General features: G+C 48.3%; 1 protein-coding gene across 1 annotated transcript; it reads left to right on the top strand.

The window, feature by feature from the left end:
• Positions 1 to 12533: 12533 nt before the first annotated feature.
• On the top strand, positions 12534 to 14452 carry LOC123150063 (3-ketoacyl-CoA synthase 6-like). The gene has a single exon (XM_044569851.1). The coding sequence runs from the start codon at positions 12754 to 12756 to the stop codon at positions 14218 to 14220; it is 1467 nt and encodes a 488-aa protein (XP_044425786.1). The 5' UTR covers positions 12534 to 12753; the 3' UTR covers positions 14221 to 14452.
• Positions 14453 to 20574: the final 6122 nt, after the last annotated feature.

Below are 20574 nucleotides of genomic sequence, written 5' to 3'. Positions count from 1 at the left end.
TATTTGAACAAGTGTTTTTCAATGAAGGACCTTGGAGAAGCTGCTTATATATTAGGCATCAAGATCTATAGAGATAGATCGAGACGCCTCATCGGTCTTTCACAAAGTACGTACCTTGACAAGATATTGAAGAAGTTCAATATGGATCAGTCCAAGAAGGGGTTCTTGCCTATATTGCAAGGTGTGCGATTGAGCACGGCTCAATGCCCGACCACGGCAGAAGATATAGAAGAGATGAGTGTCATCCCCTATGCCTCAGCCATAGGGTCTATTATGTATGCCATGTTGTGTACCAGACCTGATGTAAACCTTGCCGTAAGTTTGGTAGGTAGCTACCAAAGTAATCCCGGCAAGGAACACTGGACAGCGGTAAAAAACATCCTGAAGTACCTGAAAAGGACCAAGGATATGTTTCTCGTTTATGGAGGTGGCGAAGAGCTCGTCGTGAAGGGTTACGTCGACGCTAGCTTCGACACAGATCTGGATGACTCTAAGTCACAAACCGGATACGTGTATATTTTGAATGGTGGGGCAGTAAGCTGGTGTAGTTGCAAGCAAAGCGTCGTGGCGGGATCTACATGTGAAGCAGAATACATGGCAGCCTCGGAGGCAGCACAAGAAGCAATCTGGGTGAAGGAGTTCATCACCGACCTAGGAGTCATACCCAATGTGTCGGGGCCGATGAATCTCTTCTGTGACAACACTGGAGCTATTGCCCTTGCCAAGGAGCCCAGGTTTCACAGGAAGACCAGGCATATCAAGCGTCGCTTCAACTCCATTCGTGAAAGTGTTCAAAATGGAGACATAGAAATTTGTAAAGTACATACGGACCTGAATGTAGCAGATCCGTTGACTAAACCTCTCCCTAGAGCAAAACATGATCAACACCAGAATTCCATGGGTGTTCGATTCATCACAATGTAACTAGATGATTGACTCTAGTGCAAGTGGGAGACTATTGGAAATATGCCGTAGAGGCAATAATAAAATGATTATTATATTTCCTTGTTCATGATAATTGTCTATTATTCATGCTATAATTGTATTATCCGGAAATCGTAATACATGTGTGAATACATAGACCACAATGTGTCCCTAGTGAGACTCTAGTTGACTAGCTCGTTGATCAACAGATAGTCATGGTTTCCTGGCTATGGACATGGGGATGTCATTGATAATGGGATCACATCATTAGGAGAATGATGTGATGGACAAGACCCAAACCTAAGCATAGCACAAAGATCGTGTAAGTTCGTTTTGTGAGAGCTTTTCTAATGTCAAGTATCATTTCCTTAGACCATGAGATTGTGCAACTCCCGGATACCGTAGGAGTGCTTTGGGTGTATCAAACATCACAACGTAACTGGGTGGCTATAAAGGTGCACTACGGGTATCTACGAAAGTGTCTGTTGGGTTGGCACGAATCGAGACGGGGATTTGTCACTCCGTATGACGGAGAGGTATCTCTGGGCCCACTCGGTAATGTATCATCATAATGATATCAATGTGACCAAAGGGTTGGTCACGGGATCATGCATTACGGTACGAGTAAAGTGACTTGTCGGTAACGAGATTGAACAAGGTATTGGGATACCGACGATCGAGTCTCGGGCAAGTAACGTACCGATTGACAAAGGGAATTGAATACGGGATTGATTAAGTCCTCGACATCGTGGTTCATCCGATGAGATCATCGAGGAGCATGTGGGAGCCAACATGGGTATCCAGATCCCGCTGTTGGTTATTGACCGGAGAGGCGTCTCGGTCATGTCTGCGTGTCTCCCGAACCCGTAGGGTCTACACACTTAAGGTTCGGTGACGCTAGGGTTGTAGAGATATTAGTATGCAGTAACCTGAAAGTTGTTCGGAGTCCTGAATGAGATCCCGGACGTCACGACGAGTTTCGGAATGGTCCGGAGGTAAAGATTTATATATAGGAAGTCCGGTTTCGGCCAGCGGGAAGGTTTCGGGGGTTACCGGTATTGTACCGGGACCACCGGAAGGGTCCCGGGGGTCCACCGGATGGGGCCACCTATCCCGGAGGCCCCATGGGCTGAAGTGGCATGGGAACCAGCCCCTGATGGGATGGTGCACCCCACCCAAGGGCCCAAGGCGCCTAGGGTTGGAAACCCTAGGGGGCCATTGCCGCCCGAGGGGGCATGCGCCCCCTGGTTGGAAACCCTAAGGGGGCCGTTGCCCCCAGGGGCCGCCGCCCCCCCTTTAGATGGGATCTCCAAGGGGGCATGCGCCCCCCTATCCCCTATAGTGGAAGGGAGGGAGGGCAGCCGCACCTTGCTCTTGGCGCCTCCCTCTCCCTCCGTAACACCTCTCCTCCCCGCTTGTGCTTGGCGAAGCCCTGTCGGGATCCTGCTGCATCCACCACCACACCGTCATGCTGCTGGATCTTCATCAACCTCTCCTTCCCCCTTGCTGGATCAAGAAGGAGGAGACGTCTTCCCAACCGTACGTGTGTTGAACGCGGAGGTGTTGTCCGTTCGGCACTTGGTCATCGGTGATTTGGATCACGGCGAGTACGACTCCATCATCCCCATTCACTTGAACGCTTCCACTCGCGATCTACAAGGGTATGTAGATGCACTCCTATTCCCCTCATTGCTAGAATACTCCATAGATTGATCTTGGTGATGCGTAGAAATTTTTTAATTTCTGCTACGATCCCCAACAGGTGGAGGGGGGCACCGCACATGGCTAAAAGATCAAACGATCAATTGTTGTGTCTCTAGGGTGCCCCCTGCCCCGTATATAAAGGAGCAAGGGGGGAGGTGCGTCCGGCCAGGAGGGGCGCGTCAGGAGGAGTCCTACTCCCACCGGGAGTAGGACTCCCTCCCTTTTCCTTGTTGGATTAGGAGTGGAGGGGGAAAGAGGAGGGAGAGAGGAAGGAAAGGGGGGCGCCGCCCCCCTCTCCTTGTCCTATTCGGACTAGGGGGCAGGGGCGCACAGCCCTGCCCTGGCCGCCTCTCCTCTTCTCCACAAAGGCCCACTATGGCCCATTAAGCCCCCGGGGGGTTCCGGTAACCCCTCGGTACTCCGGTAAAATCCCGATTTCACCCGGAACACTTCCGATATCCAAATATAGGCTTCCAATATATCAATCTTCATGTCCCTCATTAGTTGCAATGCTTGCAAGGCTTAAGTGATGTGCATTACCGAGAGGGCCCAGAGATACCTCTCCGACAATCGGAGTGACAAATCCTAATCTCGAAATACGCGAAAGCAACAAGTACCTTCGGAGACACCTGTAGAGCACCTTTATAATCACCCAGTTACGTTGTGACATTTGGTAGCACACAAAGTGTTCCTCCGGTAAACGGGGGTTGCATAATCTCATAGTCATAGGAACATGTATAAGTCATGTAGAAAGCAATAGCAACAAACTAAACGATCAAGTGCTAAGCTAATGGAATGGGTCAAGTCAATCACATCATTGTACCTCTGGATGGCGTCCACGGGTACCGTTGGGTGCTTGTGCCCTTGCCGGCACAGGGTCGGTTGAGGACGCCTTAGTCGGAGGCGTGGGCCGCACGGCGCGAGGGAGGCCATGGCGGCAGGCTGTTGAGGAACGTAGTAATTTCAAAATTTTCCTACGCACACGCAAGATCATGGTGATGCATAGCAATGAGAGGGGAGAGTGTTGTCCACGTACCCTCGTAGACTGAAAGCGGAAGCGTTAGTACAACGCGGTTGATGTAGTCGTACGTCTTCACGATACGACCGATCCAAGTACCGAATGTACGGCACCTCCGAGTTCAGCACACGTTCAGCTCGATGACGTCCCGCGAACTCCGATCCAGCAGAGCTCCATGGGAGAGTTCCATCAGCACGACGGCGTGGTGACGGTGATGATGCTGCTACCGACGCAGGGCTTCGCCTAAGCACCGCTACAATATGACCGAGGTGGAATATGGTGGAGGAGGGCACCGCACACGGCTGGGAGAGATCAACTGATCAACTTGTGTGTCTAGAGGTGCCCCCTGCCCCTGTATATAAAGGAGCAAGGGGGAGGCCGGCCGGCCCTCTATGGGCGTGCCAGGAGGAGGAGTCCTCCTCCTAGTAGGAGTAGGACTCCCCTTTCCTACTCCTAGGAGGAGGAAAGGAAGGAGGAGAAGGAGAAGGAAGGAGAAGGAGGAAAAGGAGGAAAGGGGGCCGGCCCCCTAGTCCAATTAGGTTTGGCCTAGGGGGGCCGCGTGCCCTGCCTCCTCTCTTCCACCACTTGGCCCATGAGGCCCATTACTTCTTCCTCGTATTCCCGTAACTCCCCGGGACCCCCGAAAATACCCCAATCACTCGAAACCTTTCCGATGTCCGAATATAGTCGTCCAATATATCGATCTTTACGTCTCAACCATTTCGAGACTCCTCGTCATGTCCCCGATCTCATCCGGGACTCCGAACTACCTTCGGTACATCAAATCACATAAACTCATAATACAATCGTCACCGAAACTTTAAGCGTGCGGACTCTACGGGTTCGAGAACTATGTAGACATGACCGAGACATGTCTCCGGTCAATAACCAATAGCGTAACCTGGATGCTCATATTGGCTCCCACATATTCTACGAAGATCTTTATCGGTCAGACCGCATAACAACATACGTTGTTCCCTTTGTCATCGGTATGTTACTTGCCCGAGATTCGACCGTTGGTATCTCAATACCTAGTTCAATCTCGTTACCGGCAAGTCTCTTTACTCGTTCCGTAATACATCATCCCGCAACAAACTTATTAGTTGCAATGCTTGCAAGGCTTAAGTGATGTGCATTACCGAGAGGGCCCAGAGATACCTCTCCGACAATCGGAGTGACAAATCCTAATCTCGAAATACGCCAACCCAACAAGTACCTTCGGAGACACCTATAGAGCACCTTTATAATCACCCAGTTACATTGTGACGTTTGGTAGCACACAAAGTGTTCCTCCGGTAAACGGGAGTTGCATAATCTCATAGTCATAGGAACATGTATAAGTTATGAAGAAAGCAATAGAAACAAACTAAATGATCAAGTGCTAAGGTAATGGAATGGGTCAAGTCAATCACATCATTCTCCTAATGATGTGATCCCGTTAATCAAATGACAACTCATGTCTATGGTTAGGAAACATAACCATCTTTGATTAACGAGCTAGTCAAGTAGAGGCATACTAGTGCCACTCTGTTTGTTTATGTATTCACACATGTATCATGTTTTCGTTTAATACAATTCTAGCATGAATAATAAACATTTATCATGATATAAAGAAATAAATAATAACTTTATTATTGCCTCTAGGGCATATTTCCTTCACTACTTACCCAGCACCCCACTCTAACCCTCTCTGTTTCACCACCTCTCCCTCGCCATGAACTCCAACCCCAACCCTTTCCTCTAGGGCATTGGATGGAGGGCCTTCTTCTTAGGGTGCTCGCTCGGTGACCGCGCGAAGTTCAAGAACACCATGGAAGTGTGCTCGAACTTCAGCAGCATCAAAGACATGCACAAGGAGGTCGACGCTGTGATTAAGAAGTCTACGATGGGTAAACTGAAGACACTGATTCCTGACCCAAACAAGTGTGCAATGTTAGTGGACATCTGCGTTGGGACACGAATCAAGCAAACTCCAGTTACGCTGGACAGAGGGCAAGACGGGCCAAGTATAGGGAGTACAAGGTGCCAGAAGACCAGCGTGCCACATTGTATTGGACTAGGACATTGGTGTCGCCGGAGGGCAACAATGACGCGGTGCAGATGGTGGCCAGGGCGCCGGCGTTAGGCGACCATGCAAGACCCACCGTTCTTGACGAAGACGATGAGGATGAGACTACGGGTGCCACGATGGTGGAAGAAAAGAAGATGGCTATGCCCCAGCCGCTTGATATGACTCGAAGGTCGCCACGGCTAGGATTAGGTGCTTCTAAACAATTTTGTACCCCAATCCCCACCCAAATGTAATCAGAAGATGAACGTAAGAACCCTAGAAGCCATCGGTGCAGAACCGATGGACTAAAGGGTTCATCAGTAGTGTTTCCCCTAAACCAACCCCCCACCCCCGAGTGTGTTCCATCCCCTCCCTAAGGCTTCAACCCTATCCGCAAATCAAATCTACCACAACCCAGAAACAGTAAATCGAGTGACAGGGTAAGGGCTTACTGCCATGACTGATGTGTTGGTCAAATCGATGCTCGCCGCCGTCTTGGATCGTCTTGCAGTTGCTCCGATGGTCGCCCCCGCCGGTGTGAGTGGGGAAGAGGGGAGTGAGCGCTGAGGAAGGGGGTGCGGATAATTTATGATGCAGCTTCGGTAAACAACGCGACGTCTCGAGACCGCATCCACACGTGCAACCGCACACGTCGATGTGCCTAGGGTAGCATTGCTCAGGCCTGGCTCTAGTAAAATGGTCGATTTGAGCATTCCTCTGGATGTCCAGAGCTACTTCAAGTTTTGTGGGGGCAACTTTTAGATGCGAGCCGAGCAACCAAACAGGCCGAAAATTGCCTGCGCGGGCCTAGCCGGGCCTAATGTAGGTAACTAAATGCGTACTAAGGCCCTGATGGATGAGCAAGATTTTATTCCATGTAGCTTCATCATGAACAAAATAGAGTAGTAGATTGTTTGGTACTTCCTCCATCCCATAATGTAAGATGTTTTTTGATTATAGGATGGAGGGAGTAAGTTATAGGCACACTAAATATAACATTGTTGTTTCCCTACACCGAGGGCCTCATGTATCGAGGATCTCTTGCCTCTTGATTGTAACTCTTTCGTTTTGGAATAAAACTCCTACCCCACAAACACACACGCACGTGCGTGATATGTCTCCAACATATCGATAATTTATCAAGTATGTATGCCATGTTTACAATTTTTTTATGATGGTGCGCTTTTATATGATTTAAATGGAACTAACACGGACTGGCACTGTTTTCAGCAGAGTGATGTGGTGTTGTTTTGTGTAGAAATAAAAGTTCTCGGATTGGGCCGAAAATTTATGGTATTTTTTATGGACAAAAAGAGACCCCTAAAGCTTCGAGGAACGACCAGAAGAGCCACGAGGACACGACAAGCTCAAGGGGCGCGGTCCCCCCTAGGGCGCTCCTATCGAGCTTGTCGCTTCCTCGTGGACCCCCTTGACGTGAAACTGATGACAAAAATTCCTATAAATATAGAAAACTCCAGAAAGAAACCTAGAAAATTTTGCTCCGCCGCCGCAAGCCTCTGTTCCTAAGCGATCTCATCTAGACCCCTGTTTCGGCACCCTGTCGGAGGGGGAAATCATCATCGGATGTCATCTTCATCATCCCGGCGGTGTGTTTGTTCTCTTTCTTGGATCATATGGTGTTTTCTCCTCTCTTTCCTGTTGTGATGAATTGAGTCTTGCTCTCTGAGGTTTCATTATGTTGGATTAAATATTGGATTTGAGATCACTTGGTGTATGTCTTGCATGTGGAAACCCGTGGTGACAATGGGGTGTTCTATTGAGTTACTTGATGTATGCTTTTGTATTCAACTTGCGGATTCTCATGGTGACATTGGGATAATCTAGGCACATAGGTTGATACACATTTTCGTCCTATGTTCTCCGATAGAAACTTTGAAGTGATTCTTTGTCGCACGTTGAGGGATTGCTATATGATTCAATTATGTTACCCTGTTGAGAGATTGCACTAGTGAAAGTATGAACACTAGACCTTGTTTATAAGAATTGTAATACCCTTTGTGCTCCGTTTTATCACTTGCTACCTTGTTGTTTTTGTATTTTTAGATTACAAAAACATATATCTACTATCCATACTACACTTTTATCACCATCTCTTCGCCGAACTAGTGCACTTATACAATTTACCATTGTATTGGTTGTGTTGGGTACACAGGAGATTTATTTGATTGCAGGGTTGTTTGAGAGAGACCATCTTCATCCTATGCCTCGCAAAGATTGATAAACCTTAGGTCATACACTTGAGGGAAATTTGCTATTGCCCTACAAAATTCTACACTTGGAGGCCCAACAACGTCTATAAGAATAAAAATTTCCCTTCAGGCAGCCTAGCAAACAATGTTGATCGCTGCAACACATTGATGTCATTGTCAGACCCGGGCATGCCAAAGAGAACGTGTCAAATCCAAAGATCTGTGACGCAACTGCTTTAAGAATGATAGTGGGCTTCTTAACATGACCCTGATATTGCCTTTGTAGAGCTTTTGTGTAGTCCTTCCATCTCCAATGCATGCAGTCAAGAGATGCGAGCAAAGTTGGTCACCCTCTAGCTTTAGACATTGCCAAGATACTCTCGGTGTCTGTGACAGTTGATTCTCTCAGGTACCAAGGTCCAAATAAAGAGACCATGACAGTAGGAAATCTTATCATGACATCTTCGCATGTGCTCTAAGACATCCGTAGGTTTTCTTCCCACGAATCAGCGGTTGTGTCATATGTAAGCATCCGCAGTGCGGTCGTACACTTCTGGTATCCAGAAAACCCAATCCTTCCCACAACATCCTTCTTCAAGACAAAGTTGCCAACAAAGGATCGGAAGCCATGGTACTGACATCGAAGACATTTTTTCGCATCCGAAAGCGTTGGTGAAAATTGTCAGGGAATAGGGCATCAGGGGCAAAGTAGTTGTCATGTTGCGGTTGCGATTGAGCACTCGATGACCCTTGATCGATCTCTTGAAATTGAGAACATACTCTTCCGCACGCTACGCGTCTGCAAGGGCCACCTGCGTCATCGTTGTCTCATCCGTGTAGTCCTCGTCGGACAAGCCATTGGACGACTCAACATAGTGCTCGTATATGTACTCCATATCCGAATCCGTTGCTTTATAGAAGAAGGGACAAAAAATTTAGCACGGGCATTTCACCGAACACTTACCGGTCATGGTGAGTAACCTAGGGCGGATGGTACCTGTGCAGCGGACGGAGGAGAGGTGTGGAATGGCGGCAGAGAAAAAGCGATATGGAGCCCAGGTGTAGCATTTGAGAAGACGAAGTTGTCGAGTTCCGGCAAGGGTGTGGCGGGGTGGCCGGGGTGATGGAGCGGCGGTGGAGGCAAGAGAGAAAACGATATAGAGAAAGATGAGAGGATGGAGGCGCATGATCTGGAAGGACTTTTGGGTGGGTCGATGGTGTCAGAGTCCCGCGTGGTCGCTGTCTGGACTCCCGCAAAGACTCCCTCGCTTTGTTTCGACTTTGCGGGTAGAAAGAGCGTTTGGATTGGTCGGCGGACCAATATAAATCTGTGTTGGATGAATAATCAGGTTTGGACCATTCGAACCCGTCGGCGGACCGATACAAATCCGTGTTGGATGGCTAATCAGGTTCTGAGTGCAGTCCGGATGGTTGGTTGTGGGCAGTTTGAGGATGTGCTTTGTAGATGTCCTAAGTACTTAGCCAGTAGCGAGAATATTCAAAGGCTCAGGGCAGGAATCTCTACTCCTAATGGACGAGTTGGTGAATAGTCTCTGCGGGTTTTTTTCGCTGGTTTTTTTCCGTCTCTCCTCCCACCACCCCTCCCACCCTAGTCCATCGGTTTATTTTTCTCTCCACTCTTTATTACAACCAGAACTTTCCTAACGTATAACAAATCACGGATCTAACTTCCTAAAATAATGCAAATCAATCGATTCCTTTTATTGGTTCATTTTTTCTTAGGAAACAAATAATAGATTTTCAGGAAACAAATAATACATTTTAATCTAACTTTCCTAACTTATCTAAATCAATCGATTTCTCTTATTAGTGAAATTCTTTTTAGGAAACAAATAACAGACACGTCACAACTTTCCTCCCAATAAATCTCTACTCCTAATGGACGAGTCGGTGAATAGTCTCCGTGGTTTATTTTCGCTGGGTTTTTTTCGTCTCTCCTCCCACCACCCCCTCCCACCCCGGTCCATCGGTTTATTTTTCTCTCCACTCTTTATTACAACCAGAACTTTCATAACGTATAACAAATCATGGATCTAACTTCCTTAAATTATGCAAATCAATCGATTCTTTTTATTGGTTCAATTTGTCTTAGGAAACAAATAATAGATTTTCAGGAAACAAATAATACATTTTAATCTAACTTTCCTAACTTATCTAAATCAATCGATTTCTCTTATTAGTGAAATTTGTTTTAGGAAACAAATAACAGACACGTCACAACTTTCCTCCCAATAAATAGTTTCTTAATATTTGCAAACTTTCCTAATCAGACACGTCACAAACGAGCAGGTACCGATATCATGTTACCAAACAATAAAACCCCATTTGCATAGAAATCAGTTCAAAAATCCTAACTTTCCTAAATTTTTACCTTTCCTTGATAACAACCAATATTTCCTATGTTTTCCACCTATTGAAGAAAATCACCCCTCCATTGATATTAGCATTTTTTGGAATGAGATCTCCGGGTTATGATTTTTTTCGCGATTCTTTTCAATTGTGACCTCTCCTTCCAGTCCGGCTCCTTCTCGCATAAACACCTCCACCACAGCCAGGTGACACCACCCCAGACCTCCTGCCTCTCCACACCTTCTCCGCCACCTCCTTCTCGTACTCCATTAACAATCCCTCTGCCACATTTGTCCACGGCGGTGTCGAGGGCATGGCGCAGCAGCGTACCAGCGGTAGAGCAGCGCATAGCAGTAGGAAGCAGCACGCAGCAGGCGAGGCGAGCGACCGACAATGGAGGGCAGAGATGCGACCAACGTGGCTGAGGGGGCGGCCGACAGAAGATGGCCACGACTGGAGGCGGCGCGAGGCAGGGGCGCGACAGCGGAGCGAGCGAAGGGATAGGCGGCAGCAGACGGGGCGAGCGCATCCAGCGAGAGTGTGGCGCGCGGCCAGGGTGTGTGTCGCGCGGGGAACAGTGGTGCGGTGGCTGCGGCGAGCGTGACGGCAGCGGCGGGCGCGACCGACGCGGTGTAGCACGGGCGTGGGCATGGAGAGGGAGTGGCCCCGCGGGCCCGGAAGAAGAGCGGCAGGCTCGGGCATGGGCGTGCATAGGAGCGGGCATGTGCCACGGGGTCAATCTGAGGAGCTCAGTGGCTACCCCTGCAATGGCCATGGCGGACGGCGGTTCTTGGCCACGGCGAAATACCTAACGAGAGCAAACGAGAGGGGAAACAGGGGAAAGGCAAGAGAAGATCATGGCGGTGTCAATAGCGCCCTAGGGGAAGACATGGGAGCTCGGGGCGGTGCGGATCGAACGGCAATGTCGCGGTGGCCTAAGGTTGAGGAAGACGGCAGCGACGTCGATGCAGGGGTGCTGGACTTGATCTAAATATATCGGCTAAATAGGCTATGCTGATTGGCACTAAAGTTGAGCTAGCACCGCTTGATTATGTTACATATAATCGCGAAGATCTCGTCAGCGGCGTCATCTCTTTCATGTGCTTTATTGCATCACATATGTCGTGTCTCGACAGCAAAATTGTAGGAGTAACCGGTCCTGGTTGCACAACCTTTTGAATAAGAATAGGGCCAGGCAGATTAAGGAGTTCGCTGCCGTAAAGAGTTGGATTGTGTGATACCATCATTCAATTGCGCCATTCTTTTGTTTTTTAGGAGGAAACGACAGGAGAGGCTTCTACTGTATTTAATTAACAAAAGATATTAATGTTACATATTTACAAGAGGGGTGCCACTTGTTTGTTGTTTTGCCTCAGTTGCTCTTAACGCGTTCCTACCTTCTGTCATGCGATGCCAAAGGCGTTTCAGGAGGCGTTGCGCATGTTGGAACGTTGGTGAGTCACAGGTGCATCAGGTCATCATGGCCTCCAACAGTACCACATGGTACGTTGAGGTTCACGCATCATTAACAGGTTGAAGATGAAGTTGTGTGAGTCATAAATTTGAGTGGCTCATGATTCTGTATGTTAGCCCTTCCTTGTAGGTGCTTCTCAAGCTGGAGGACAACATATTAGTCAAGACATTAGGGATCCTCATTGATGTTTTATCTCTCGTCTGCACTTATTTTGTTTGCTCCAATTCTATATATTCTCACGAGTAGATGAGGTGTAAGCATGTGCAATGTAGTTCCTTTTTCTACATGTGATGATTGATTTCTTCTTTGGTAACCCAACTAACGGATGGTAATCAATCTTCAAATACCAAAACCAAACATACAAGACAACAATCAATTCACGTATCACAATCAGATTCTTCTTTAGTACCCAGCTTAACTCACGGATGGTAATCAATCTCCAAACAAAGGAAACAATCACCATCGTTTATCTCTCGCCAATGTTACATAAAAATAACGCTGAGAATTTAGATGTATTGTTTGTCATGGAGCTGTGGCTAGCCGATTACATGAAATTAGTTCCCTCAGTTGTGGTGGCAAATATAGTACACATAATTTATATTGTTATGCACTAGCGCGTGTGCGTGTGAAATAGATGTATTATGGTCCCGTATCCAATAAGATAGATATGTGTGTGTGTTAGAGAGAGAGGGAGGGAGAGGGAAAGGGAGAGAGAGAGTGAGGGAGAGCGTGTATGTATGAGAATTTGATGGTAAAAAAGATCGTCAATGTTACTTAATATGTATGAGAATATTAAATATAATATTAACATAATTGATATTGAACTCTTAAATTTAATATGAACCCGTTGCAACGCATGGGCGTTTTTCTACTTATCTGTAGCAGTCTATCTATATATATAACTCCGGCCCGCTGCCTTTCAATCAAACATACACTTCCTTCTCGACCCAAAGGATCGACAACAGCCATCACAATCGATCCGGCCTCCTAGGACTCCTCCACAATGGCGACTTCGCTCCCGCTCAGCTTCCTAGCGCCAGCATACAGCTTTGTCTCCAGCCACCGCCTCAGCCTCGCCGCCTTCCCCTTCTCAGCCACAGCCGCGCTGCGGTTCACCGCCTGGCTCAAACCCACTGTAAGCAGCGCCGTCCATCACTGCACCCCACTCTATGCCGGCCTCACTTTGCTCGCCGTCGTACTAGCCCTCTACATCAGGTCGACCAGGGTGCGCGCGGTGTACCTCGTGGACTACGCATGCTTCCGGCCGCCGGCCGCCCTCCGTGTGCCGCTCTCCAAGTACATCGAGCACAGCGTGCTCGCGCCGTGCTTTGACGACAAGAGCGTGGGCTTCCAGTCGCGCCTCATCGAGCGCTCGGGCTTCGGCGAGGAGACATGCCTCCCGCCGGCCTGCCACGTCATCCCTCCGGAGAAGACGCTCAAGGCGGCCCGCGCCGAGGCCGAGCAAGGGATATTCTCCGCCGTCGATGCCGTTCTCGCCAAGAGCGGCGTCCGCGCCGAGGACATCGGAGTAGTGGTGGTGAACTGCACCCTGTTCGCCCCAACGCCGTCCATGGCTGACATGGTGGTGCGCAGGTACGGGCTCCGCAGCGATGTCCGGTGCTTCAGCCTTTCCGGGATGGGGTGCAGCGCCGGGATAGCCGGCATCGGGCTCGCGCAGAACATCCTGCAGTGCGATAACAGGTGCAGGTACGCGCTCGTGGTGTCCACGGAGATTCTCACCTCGGATTACTACTCCGGCAACGAGCGCGCGATGCTGCTGCAGAACTGCCTCTTCCGGATGGGCGCGTCCGCGGTGGTGCTGTCCACGTCTTCCGCGCGGGCTCAGCACGCGCAGTACCGCCTCGCCCGGGTGGTGCGCACGCACGCGGGGCACGACGACCGCGCCTACGGGTGCGTGCAGCAGGAGGACGACGCGGCGGGCGAGCGCGGCATCGCGCTGTCCAAGGATGTCATGCCCGTGGCCGGCGACACGCTGAAGGCGCACATGACCGCGCTCGGGCCCCTCGTGCTCCCGGCGTCGGAGCTCCTTGCGTACGCGGTCTCGCTCGCGAGGCGCAGGCTGCTGCTCATGGCGGGGCAGAAGGACAGCAGCAAGCCGCGCGTCCCCGACTTCCGGATGGCGTTCGAGCACTTCTGCATCCACGCGGGCGGCCGTGCGGTGATCGACGAGCTGCAGCGCGGCCTCGGGCTGTCGGACAAGCAGGTGGAGGCGTCGCGCATGGCGCTGCACCGGTTCGGCAACACGTCGAGCAGCTCGACGTGGTACGAGCTGGCCTACCTGGAGGCCAAGTGCCGCGTGCGCAAGGGAGACCGTGTGTGGATGGTCGGGTTTGGGTCAGGGTTCAAGTGCAACAGCGCGGTGTGGGTGTGCATCCGGTCGCCGGTTCCTCTGGACAGCGGGCCATGGGAGGGCTGCATGCATCGTTACCCGGTGGCCGCGGCCCAGTGAGACTGATTTGCGGTGGTGGCCGTGTGCTTTGCTCCTCTGCTGTTTGAGAGACGATCCTTGCTGTTTGAGAGACGAGTAGAATTATTATTAAGATCCCACGAATATAGTATCGATTGAGATTTAGTAGTCCCTTTATTATTATTTTCAGTGTGAGAGACGAGTAGATGAACGGTATTTTTTTCTGCATGCACGCCATGATTTATGATGGGATTTAAAGTGAATTGACCAGCTATGTACGTCTTGTGCACATGACCATCTCCACTTTTCGGATGTCCTTTTCCTCTTTGCTTTCCACACCAAGGTGTTTTTTTTCCTTTCCCTTTTTTGCTTTCCACACTAAGGTTGGAATAAGTAATTTACGGACGTCCATTCCAACGAACGATATGCTAGTTCGGAGTTCCCCTTTCCCTTTTCGGTGCAACTTTTCATCCAACTAAATGATCCATTGCCCCAAATGATACAAAAGCAAAATGTGCTTAAAGCGAAGACAACTAAGGGCCTCTTTGATTCACAGGATTTTGAAAATGTAGGAATATGAAAAGTATAGGATTACAGTGGCATGTCAACTTGAATCCTATAAGATTAGCAAAGAGTGTTTGATGCCACATGAAAAACAAATAAAATGTAAAAAGAGGTTGAAGTGGATGTTAGTTTTTTATAAAATGTAGTACAAAAGATTCCATAGGATAAATTCCTATGGGATCCAATCCTATGAATCAAAGGGCCGACATAGGAAAAATTTCTAAGGATTTCAATCCTTCAAAAATCCTAAAGATATCCTTTGAATCAAAGGAGCCCTAAGTATATGCATCAGAACATATTTTATGTGCTTACGTGTTTTGTATATATGCGTCAGAACATATCTTAAAGTGAAGACAACTAAGTACTCCCTCCGTTCTAAATTACTTATCGCAGGTATGCATGTATCTAGATGTATTTTAATTCTAGATATATCCATTCCTGCGACGAGTAATTTGGAATGGAGGGAGTATATGCATCAGAACATATCATTTTGGGGGGACTATTTCGGACGAGATCCCTAGTTACATTTAAGTAATAAAGTGCCGGCATTTTTTTGCGGGGTAAAGGGAATTGTATTAAGTATAAGAAATGTTACAATCCCTAAGGATGCGGTCTAGAATAGACTGAGGACCTACTCCTAACCATACCACAGTACGACTCTCTTTAGGGCCAAATAAAGCGGCGGCATTGATTCTAAAAAAATAAATATATTTTGTTAGTGAAATAATATATTTTGTTAGTGAATTGGGTGTGAAACATTCCACCTAAGTGAAAAATGTGACCTATGAAATATTTAGAAAAGCGAAATAGAAATAGGTAATAAAATGAGTGAGATACTTATAATTCAAAAACATTTCAAAAAAGTGAAATATCTGTTTGATAAATATTTCAAATAAGCAAAGTTTGTGATTAGTGGAATATTTCAAAAGAAGCTAAATGGAAATAGGTATCAAACACATATTTTAATTATTTCACTTGATTCCAGAAATATTGAATACATATTTCAATTCATTTAATAAAAATATAATGGAAACCGTGATTTTTGTAAATATATCTGTCACATCCCTAGCTTCTGGCATTGCTCTAGGCTAGCTTCAGGTGTGCATCATGTCTATATTTTTGAAACTTGAATTGAGGAATATTGGAAGCCTCAAAACCCTAAATAAAAGAGGGGCAAAAACCCTAGAAATCTCATTCATTACTTCAAAAGGCTCTTCTTAAATGTTTGATAATTTTTGGTAAGGGTTCTGGTCCCAACCAAAATATTGAACATTTTTAAGGATTTATTTTTGGGACTTTGAATTTAAATCACTAGCTATTTGAATTTGAATTATATTCATATAATTAGAATATAATTTCAAATACCCCTGAAATATTTTATAAGCTTTTGGAAAAGTCCATCTAGCAATATAAAATCTTCAGAGGAGTTTTTGGCATTGTTTGAATTATTTTAAAATTCAAAACAGTGGCAAAATAAATTAATAAAACAAAACAGAACAGAAAAATATAAAACAGAACTTACCTGGACTTACCTGGCCTCACCCGTGCAGCCCACCAGAGCCGGCCCAGCTCCTGTGCTGGTCCAGCACTGTGCGGCCCAGCCCACCGTGGTCGCCACCGTCTTCAACCTCCTGCCAGTAGGCAGGAGGGCGTGTGCCCGACGCGCGCGCGCACGCTCCGGCCACCTCCTGCTTACCTGCTCGCCGCTGGAGGCACCCGAGGGAGCCACGCACCCCCCCTCGCCCCCTGCACCTCCCCTCTCTTCCCCTGGACCCCGTTCCCTCCTCTGCTTCCCTCCCGCGCACACCACCGAGCGGAGCTCGCCGTCATCGTCGCCGTACCCATGGCCACCGGCCACCCCTAGCCTCGCCGATGCACCCAGGAGCTCCGCCTCGACCCCCTCTTCCTTCCCACCGATCCACAGCCCTCCGGAAGCCCTGCATCGCCGCCATCGCCGTCGTCTTCTACCTCGGACCCGCCGGCCATCTTCGTCAAATTCGCCGGCTCCGGACCGTCCCCGACCTCGCCGAGCGTCCCCTCGTCATCGCCGTGAGTCACTGACCCTCTCCCCTAACTCAGCATGCTCCCCTCCATGCCGTAGCGCCGTTCCCCACGAGCACCGAAGCCACCGTCCGCCATTGCTGCTGCACGCATAGCCTCCGTGCTCCCCTGGCCCCACTGAGCTGCTCTTAGTGCTCCCCATGACTAGCAGGTGCTGCCCAGCCTCTCAGCTCGCTCGCTCGCCAAGCGTAGCCCCGTGCCCGTGCTGGCCCGAACTCCGGTCGCCGCCGCGGGCCCCGTTTCGGTGAGCTCGGGCCACCTCAGCCCCTGCCGTTTGCACAGATGGATGCGGGCGACTCCCAGCTACGCGTAGAGCCCCTCCTCCGTCCGTTTGGTCGTCGGAGCACGAAACCCGAAGGCCTCCGCCGCCTCGGCCTCGCCGGCGACTCACCGCCGGCGGGTTAGGCCCTCTTGACCAGGGGTTTGACCCCCCCCTGGGTCGATGACAGGTGGGGCCAGCCCCCCTTGTTAATTAGTTTAGTTTATTTTAACTAATTACCCCCCTTGCTGACACTGACATGCGGGCCCAGGCTCTAATTAAAATTAGGTTAGTTAGTTAGTCACTGACGTGTGGACCCCACACGTCAGGTTTGACCCTGACCGACCCCTGTTGACTTGCTGACGTCACGGTGACGCATTGCTGACGCAGTAAATGTTTTCTGGAATTTAAATAATTCTTAAATGATTTATTATTTCCAGAAAATAGCTAAAACTTCTAAAATTCATAAAAAATTAACCGTAACTCCAAATTAAATAATTTATATATGAAAAATTATCAGAAAAATTCAAGGAATCCATCTGTACAATTTTCATGCATGTTAGAACAACTTAGCACTACTGTTTAGCACAAATCATATAAAGGGCATTTAATTAATCACATATGGAGTTTGAATTTGAATTTTAGATTCAAACCAACTTCATTTAATCTGGTTTTAGGTGCATTAGCCCAAAACACATTCATATTGCCATGTCATAGCATGCATCATATTGTGCATTGCATTGATCGTGTTTTTCTGTATTTGCCGGTATTTGTCCCCTCTCGATAGACGTGATACCGATGATGTGATCGTTGACACTAATGAAGACTCAATGTTATCTTCAGAAGTGCCAGGCAAGCAAAACCCCCTTGTTCATTCCGATAAGATCCCACTCTCTCGCCCCTGCTCTCTTTTACTGCATTAGGACAACAACGACATATTTGATACTTGCTGCGGTAGCTGAACCCTTTATCCTTTGCATGACCTGTCATTGCCACAGTAAATAGATGAAACCCACTAGCATGAGTAGGAGTTGTTTGAGCCCTGATGTGCCTACTCATTCATGCTTGTTTGTCATGCCTGCTACTGCTTAGAGTTGAGTCAGGTCTGATTCATCGGGGATGAATCAGAGGCGTGTGAACATGTCCTACTGTGTGTGAGCTAAGTGTGTGAACACGATTTGGTAAAGGTAGCGGTGAGAGGCCATGTAGGAGTACATGGTGGGTTGTCTCATTGCAGCCGTCCTCAGGAACTGAGTTCTGTGTTTGTGATCCATGATCAGTTACTACCACACATTGGGCTCCGGGCGCTCCAAGCTCTCTCGACTTATTAATCAACATGATCTCTGTCCAGGAGTTGCAACTAGTTTCTGGTGTTTGTAGGTAGTGTTAGTAGTCTACCAAGTGGCACCCGGTACAGGTGGGCTTGGGACAGACTAGGCACAGTGGCCCGGTGTACCAAGTGGCACCCGGTTGGTGGGCTTGGGAACCCTGCACACATCGTTTGGGGCCGTAAGCGACACCCCGGCCGGATCTCCTTGCGGATGGAACCCGAATAGGCGATAAACCTGGACTAGAGACTTGTTCGGTTAGTCAGGTCGTGGCCGACTCCCTCGCCCGGCTTCCGCTTGAAGGTTGCCGAGGTACATGACGTGTACAGGGCGATAAGTGGCGAAAGCGTGTGTGAAGAAGTACACCCCTGCAGGGTTAACATCATCTATTCGAATAGCCGGATTCCTCGGATATGGAAACTTGGACCCCATTGCATAGTTCATAGACAAGTGAAAGTGGATACTCTAAAATACGCAAGATAAGCGTGAGTGCTATGGATGGCGTTCTCGTAGGGAGACGGGAGCGGATCCATAGTGGTGTATTGATATGGTGAATATGTGGACTCGTGTGCGCCACCTCAAAAGAGTTACTTGCAGTCGTAGTTCAGGATAGCCACCGAGTCAAAGCTGGCTTGCTGCAGTTAAACTCCACCAACCCCTTGTTGATAATGATGCATATGTAGATAGATCTGATGTAAGTCTTGCTGGGTACATTTGTACTCACGTTTGCCTATTTTATGTTTTTGCAGAGAGACTTCAGTCTCACTAGTAGTTCCGCTTGGACTTCGACGTTTAGCTTGTTACCTCAGCTACGATCTTGTGCCCTCGGCAAGATCTGATAGATAGTCAGGCTTCTCAGCCTTTTTCATTTATAGATGTCTGTACTCAGACATGATAGCTTCCGCTTGTGTTTTGACTTGTATGCTCTGATTGTTGGGTCATGAGACCCATGTTTGTAATGTCTCGCTCCTCGGAGCCTATTGAATAATTACTTGAGTCGTAGAGTCATGTTGTGATGCCATGTTGTATTTGCACATATCGAGCATATTGTGTGTATGTTATTGAAATGCTTGGTATGTGTGGGATCTGGCCATCTAGTTGTTTATCCTTAGTAGCCTCTCTTACCGGGAAATGTCTCCTAGTGTTTCCACCGAGCCATGGTAGCTTGCTACTGCTCCGGAACACTTAGGCTGGCCGGCATGTGTCCTTCTTTGTTCCTGTGTCTGTCCCTTCGGGGAAATGTCACGCGATGAATACCGGAGTCCTGTTAGCCTGCTACAGCCCGGTTCACCGGAGTCCTGCTAGCCCAGTGCTACAGCCTGGATTCACTCGCTGATGACCGACACGTTCGATGCTGGGTCATGGATGCCTGTCCCTGTAAGTCTGTGCCACTTTGGGTTTACGACTAGTCATGTCAGCCCGGGCTCCTTATCATATGGATGCTAGCGACACTATCATATACGTGAGTCAAAAGGCGCAAACGGTCCCGGGCAAAGGTAAGGCGACACCCGTGGGGATACCATGCGTGAGGCCGCAAAGTGATATGAGGTGTTACCGGCTAGATCGATGTGACATCGAGTCGGGGTCCTGACAGCGTTGGTATCAGAGCTTGACTGCCTGTAGGATTACCAAGCCAAACTGGTCGAAGTTGAGTCTAGAAATTCTTTAGTTATATAAGGGAATTGATTGTGGGATGGAACGTAAGGCTCTTTTTACTCCTTATACCTCATGGCCTTCTGATCTGAGTCATCATCTTCTCTTCTACGGGGATTAAGAACTAGGCTTTCTCTTCTTTCTATCTGGATCACGTGTTACTAATCCGTAGACTTATAAGATTGTTGGATTTAAGCTTGAGTTCAGTCTCTACTACTTCTGTATGTTAATTGTTGATCTCGAAACCTTGATATCGTGCTTCCGAGTGGTTATGCCACCATTTTTGTGAATGTCTCAAATCCTTTCTGAGCATTTACAGCCGTTATGCTGTCCGAGTCATCCCAGGTTTCTAAGTAGTCTGATGCATTTGCAAATCCTTTCTTCCCGTTTCAATGTTCCCATGGGCCAGATTAACCACACTAATCAGTGAGTTGAGGTACTCCGTTACCTTGACATATATGTTGGAGATATTATTATGACCCTAGGTGTCTTAGGGGATCATCTAGTAATTTAGCCATGATTTGTGTTCCC

This window comes from Triticum aestivum, chromosome 7A (assembly GCF_018294505.1).
Source record: "Triticum aestivum cultivar Chinese Spring chromosome 7A, IWGSC CS RefSeq v2.1, whole genome shotgun sequence".
Taxonomy (NCBI): Eukaryota; Viridiplantae; Streptophyta; class Magnoliopsida; order Poales; family Poaceae; genus Triticum; species Triticum aestivum.
This window is presented reverse-complemented; position numbering and strand designations above follow the sequence as displayed.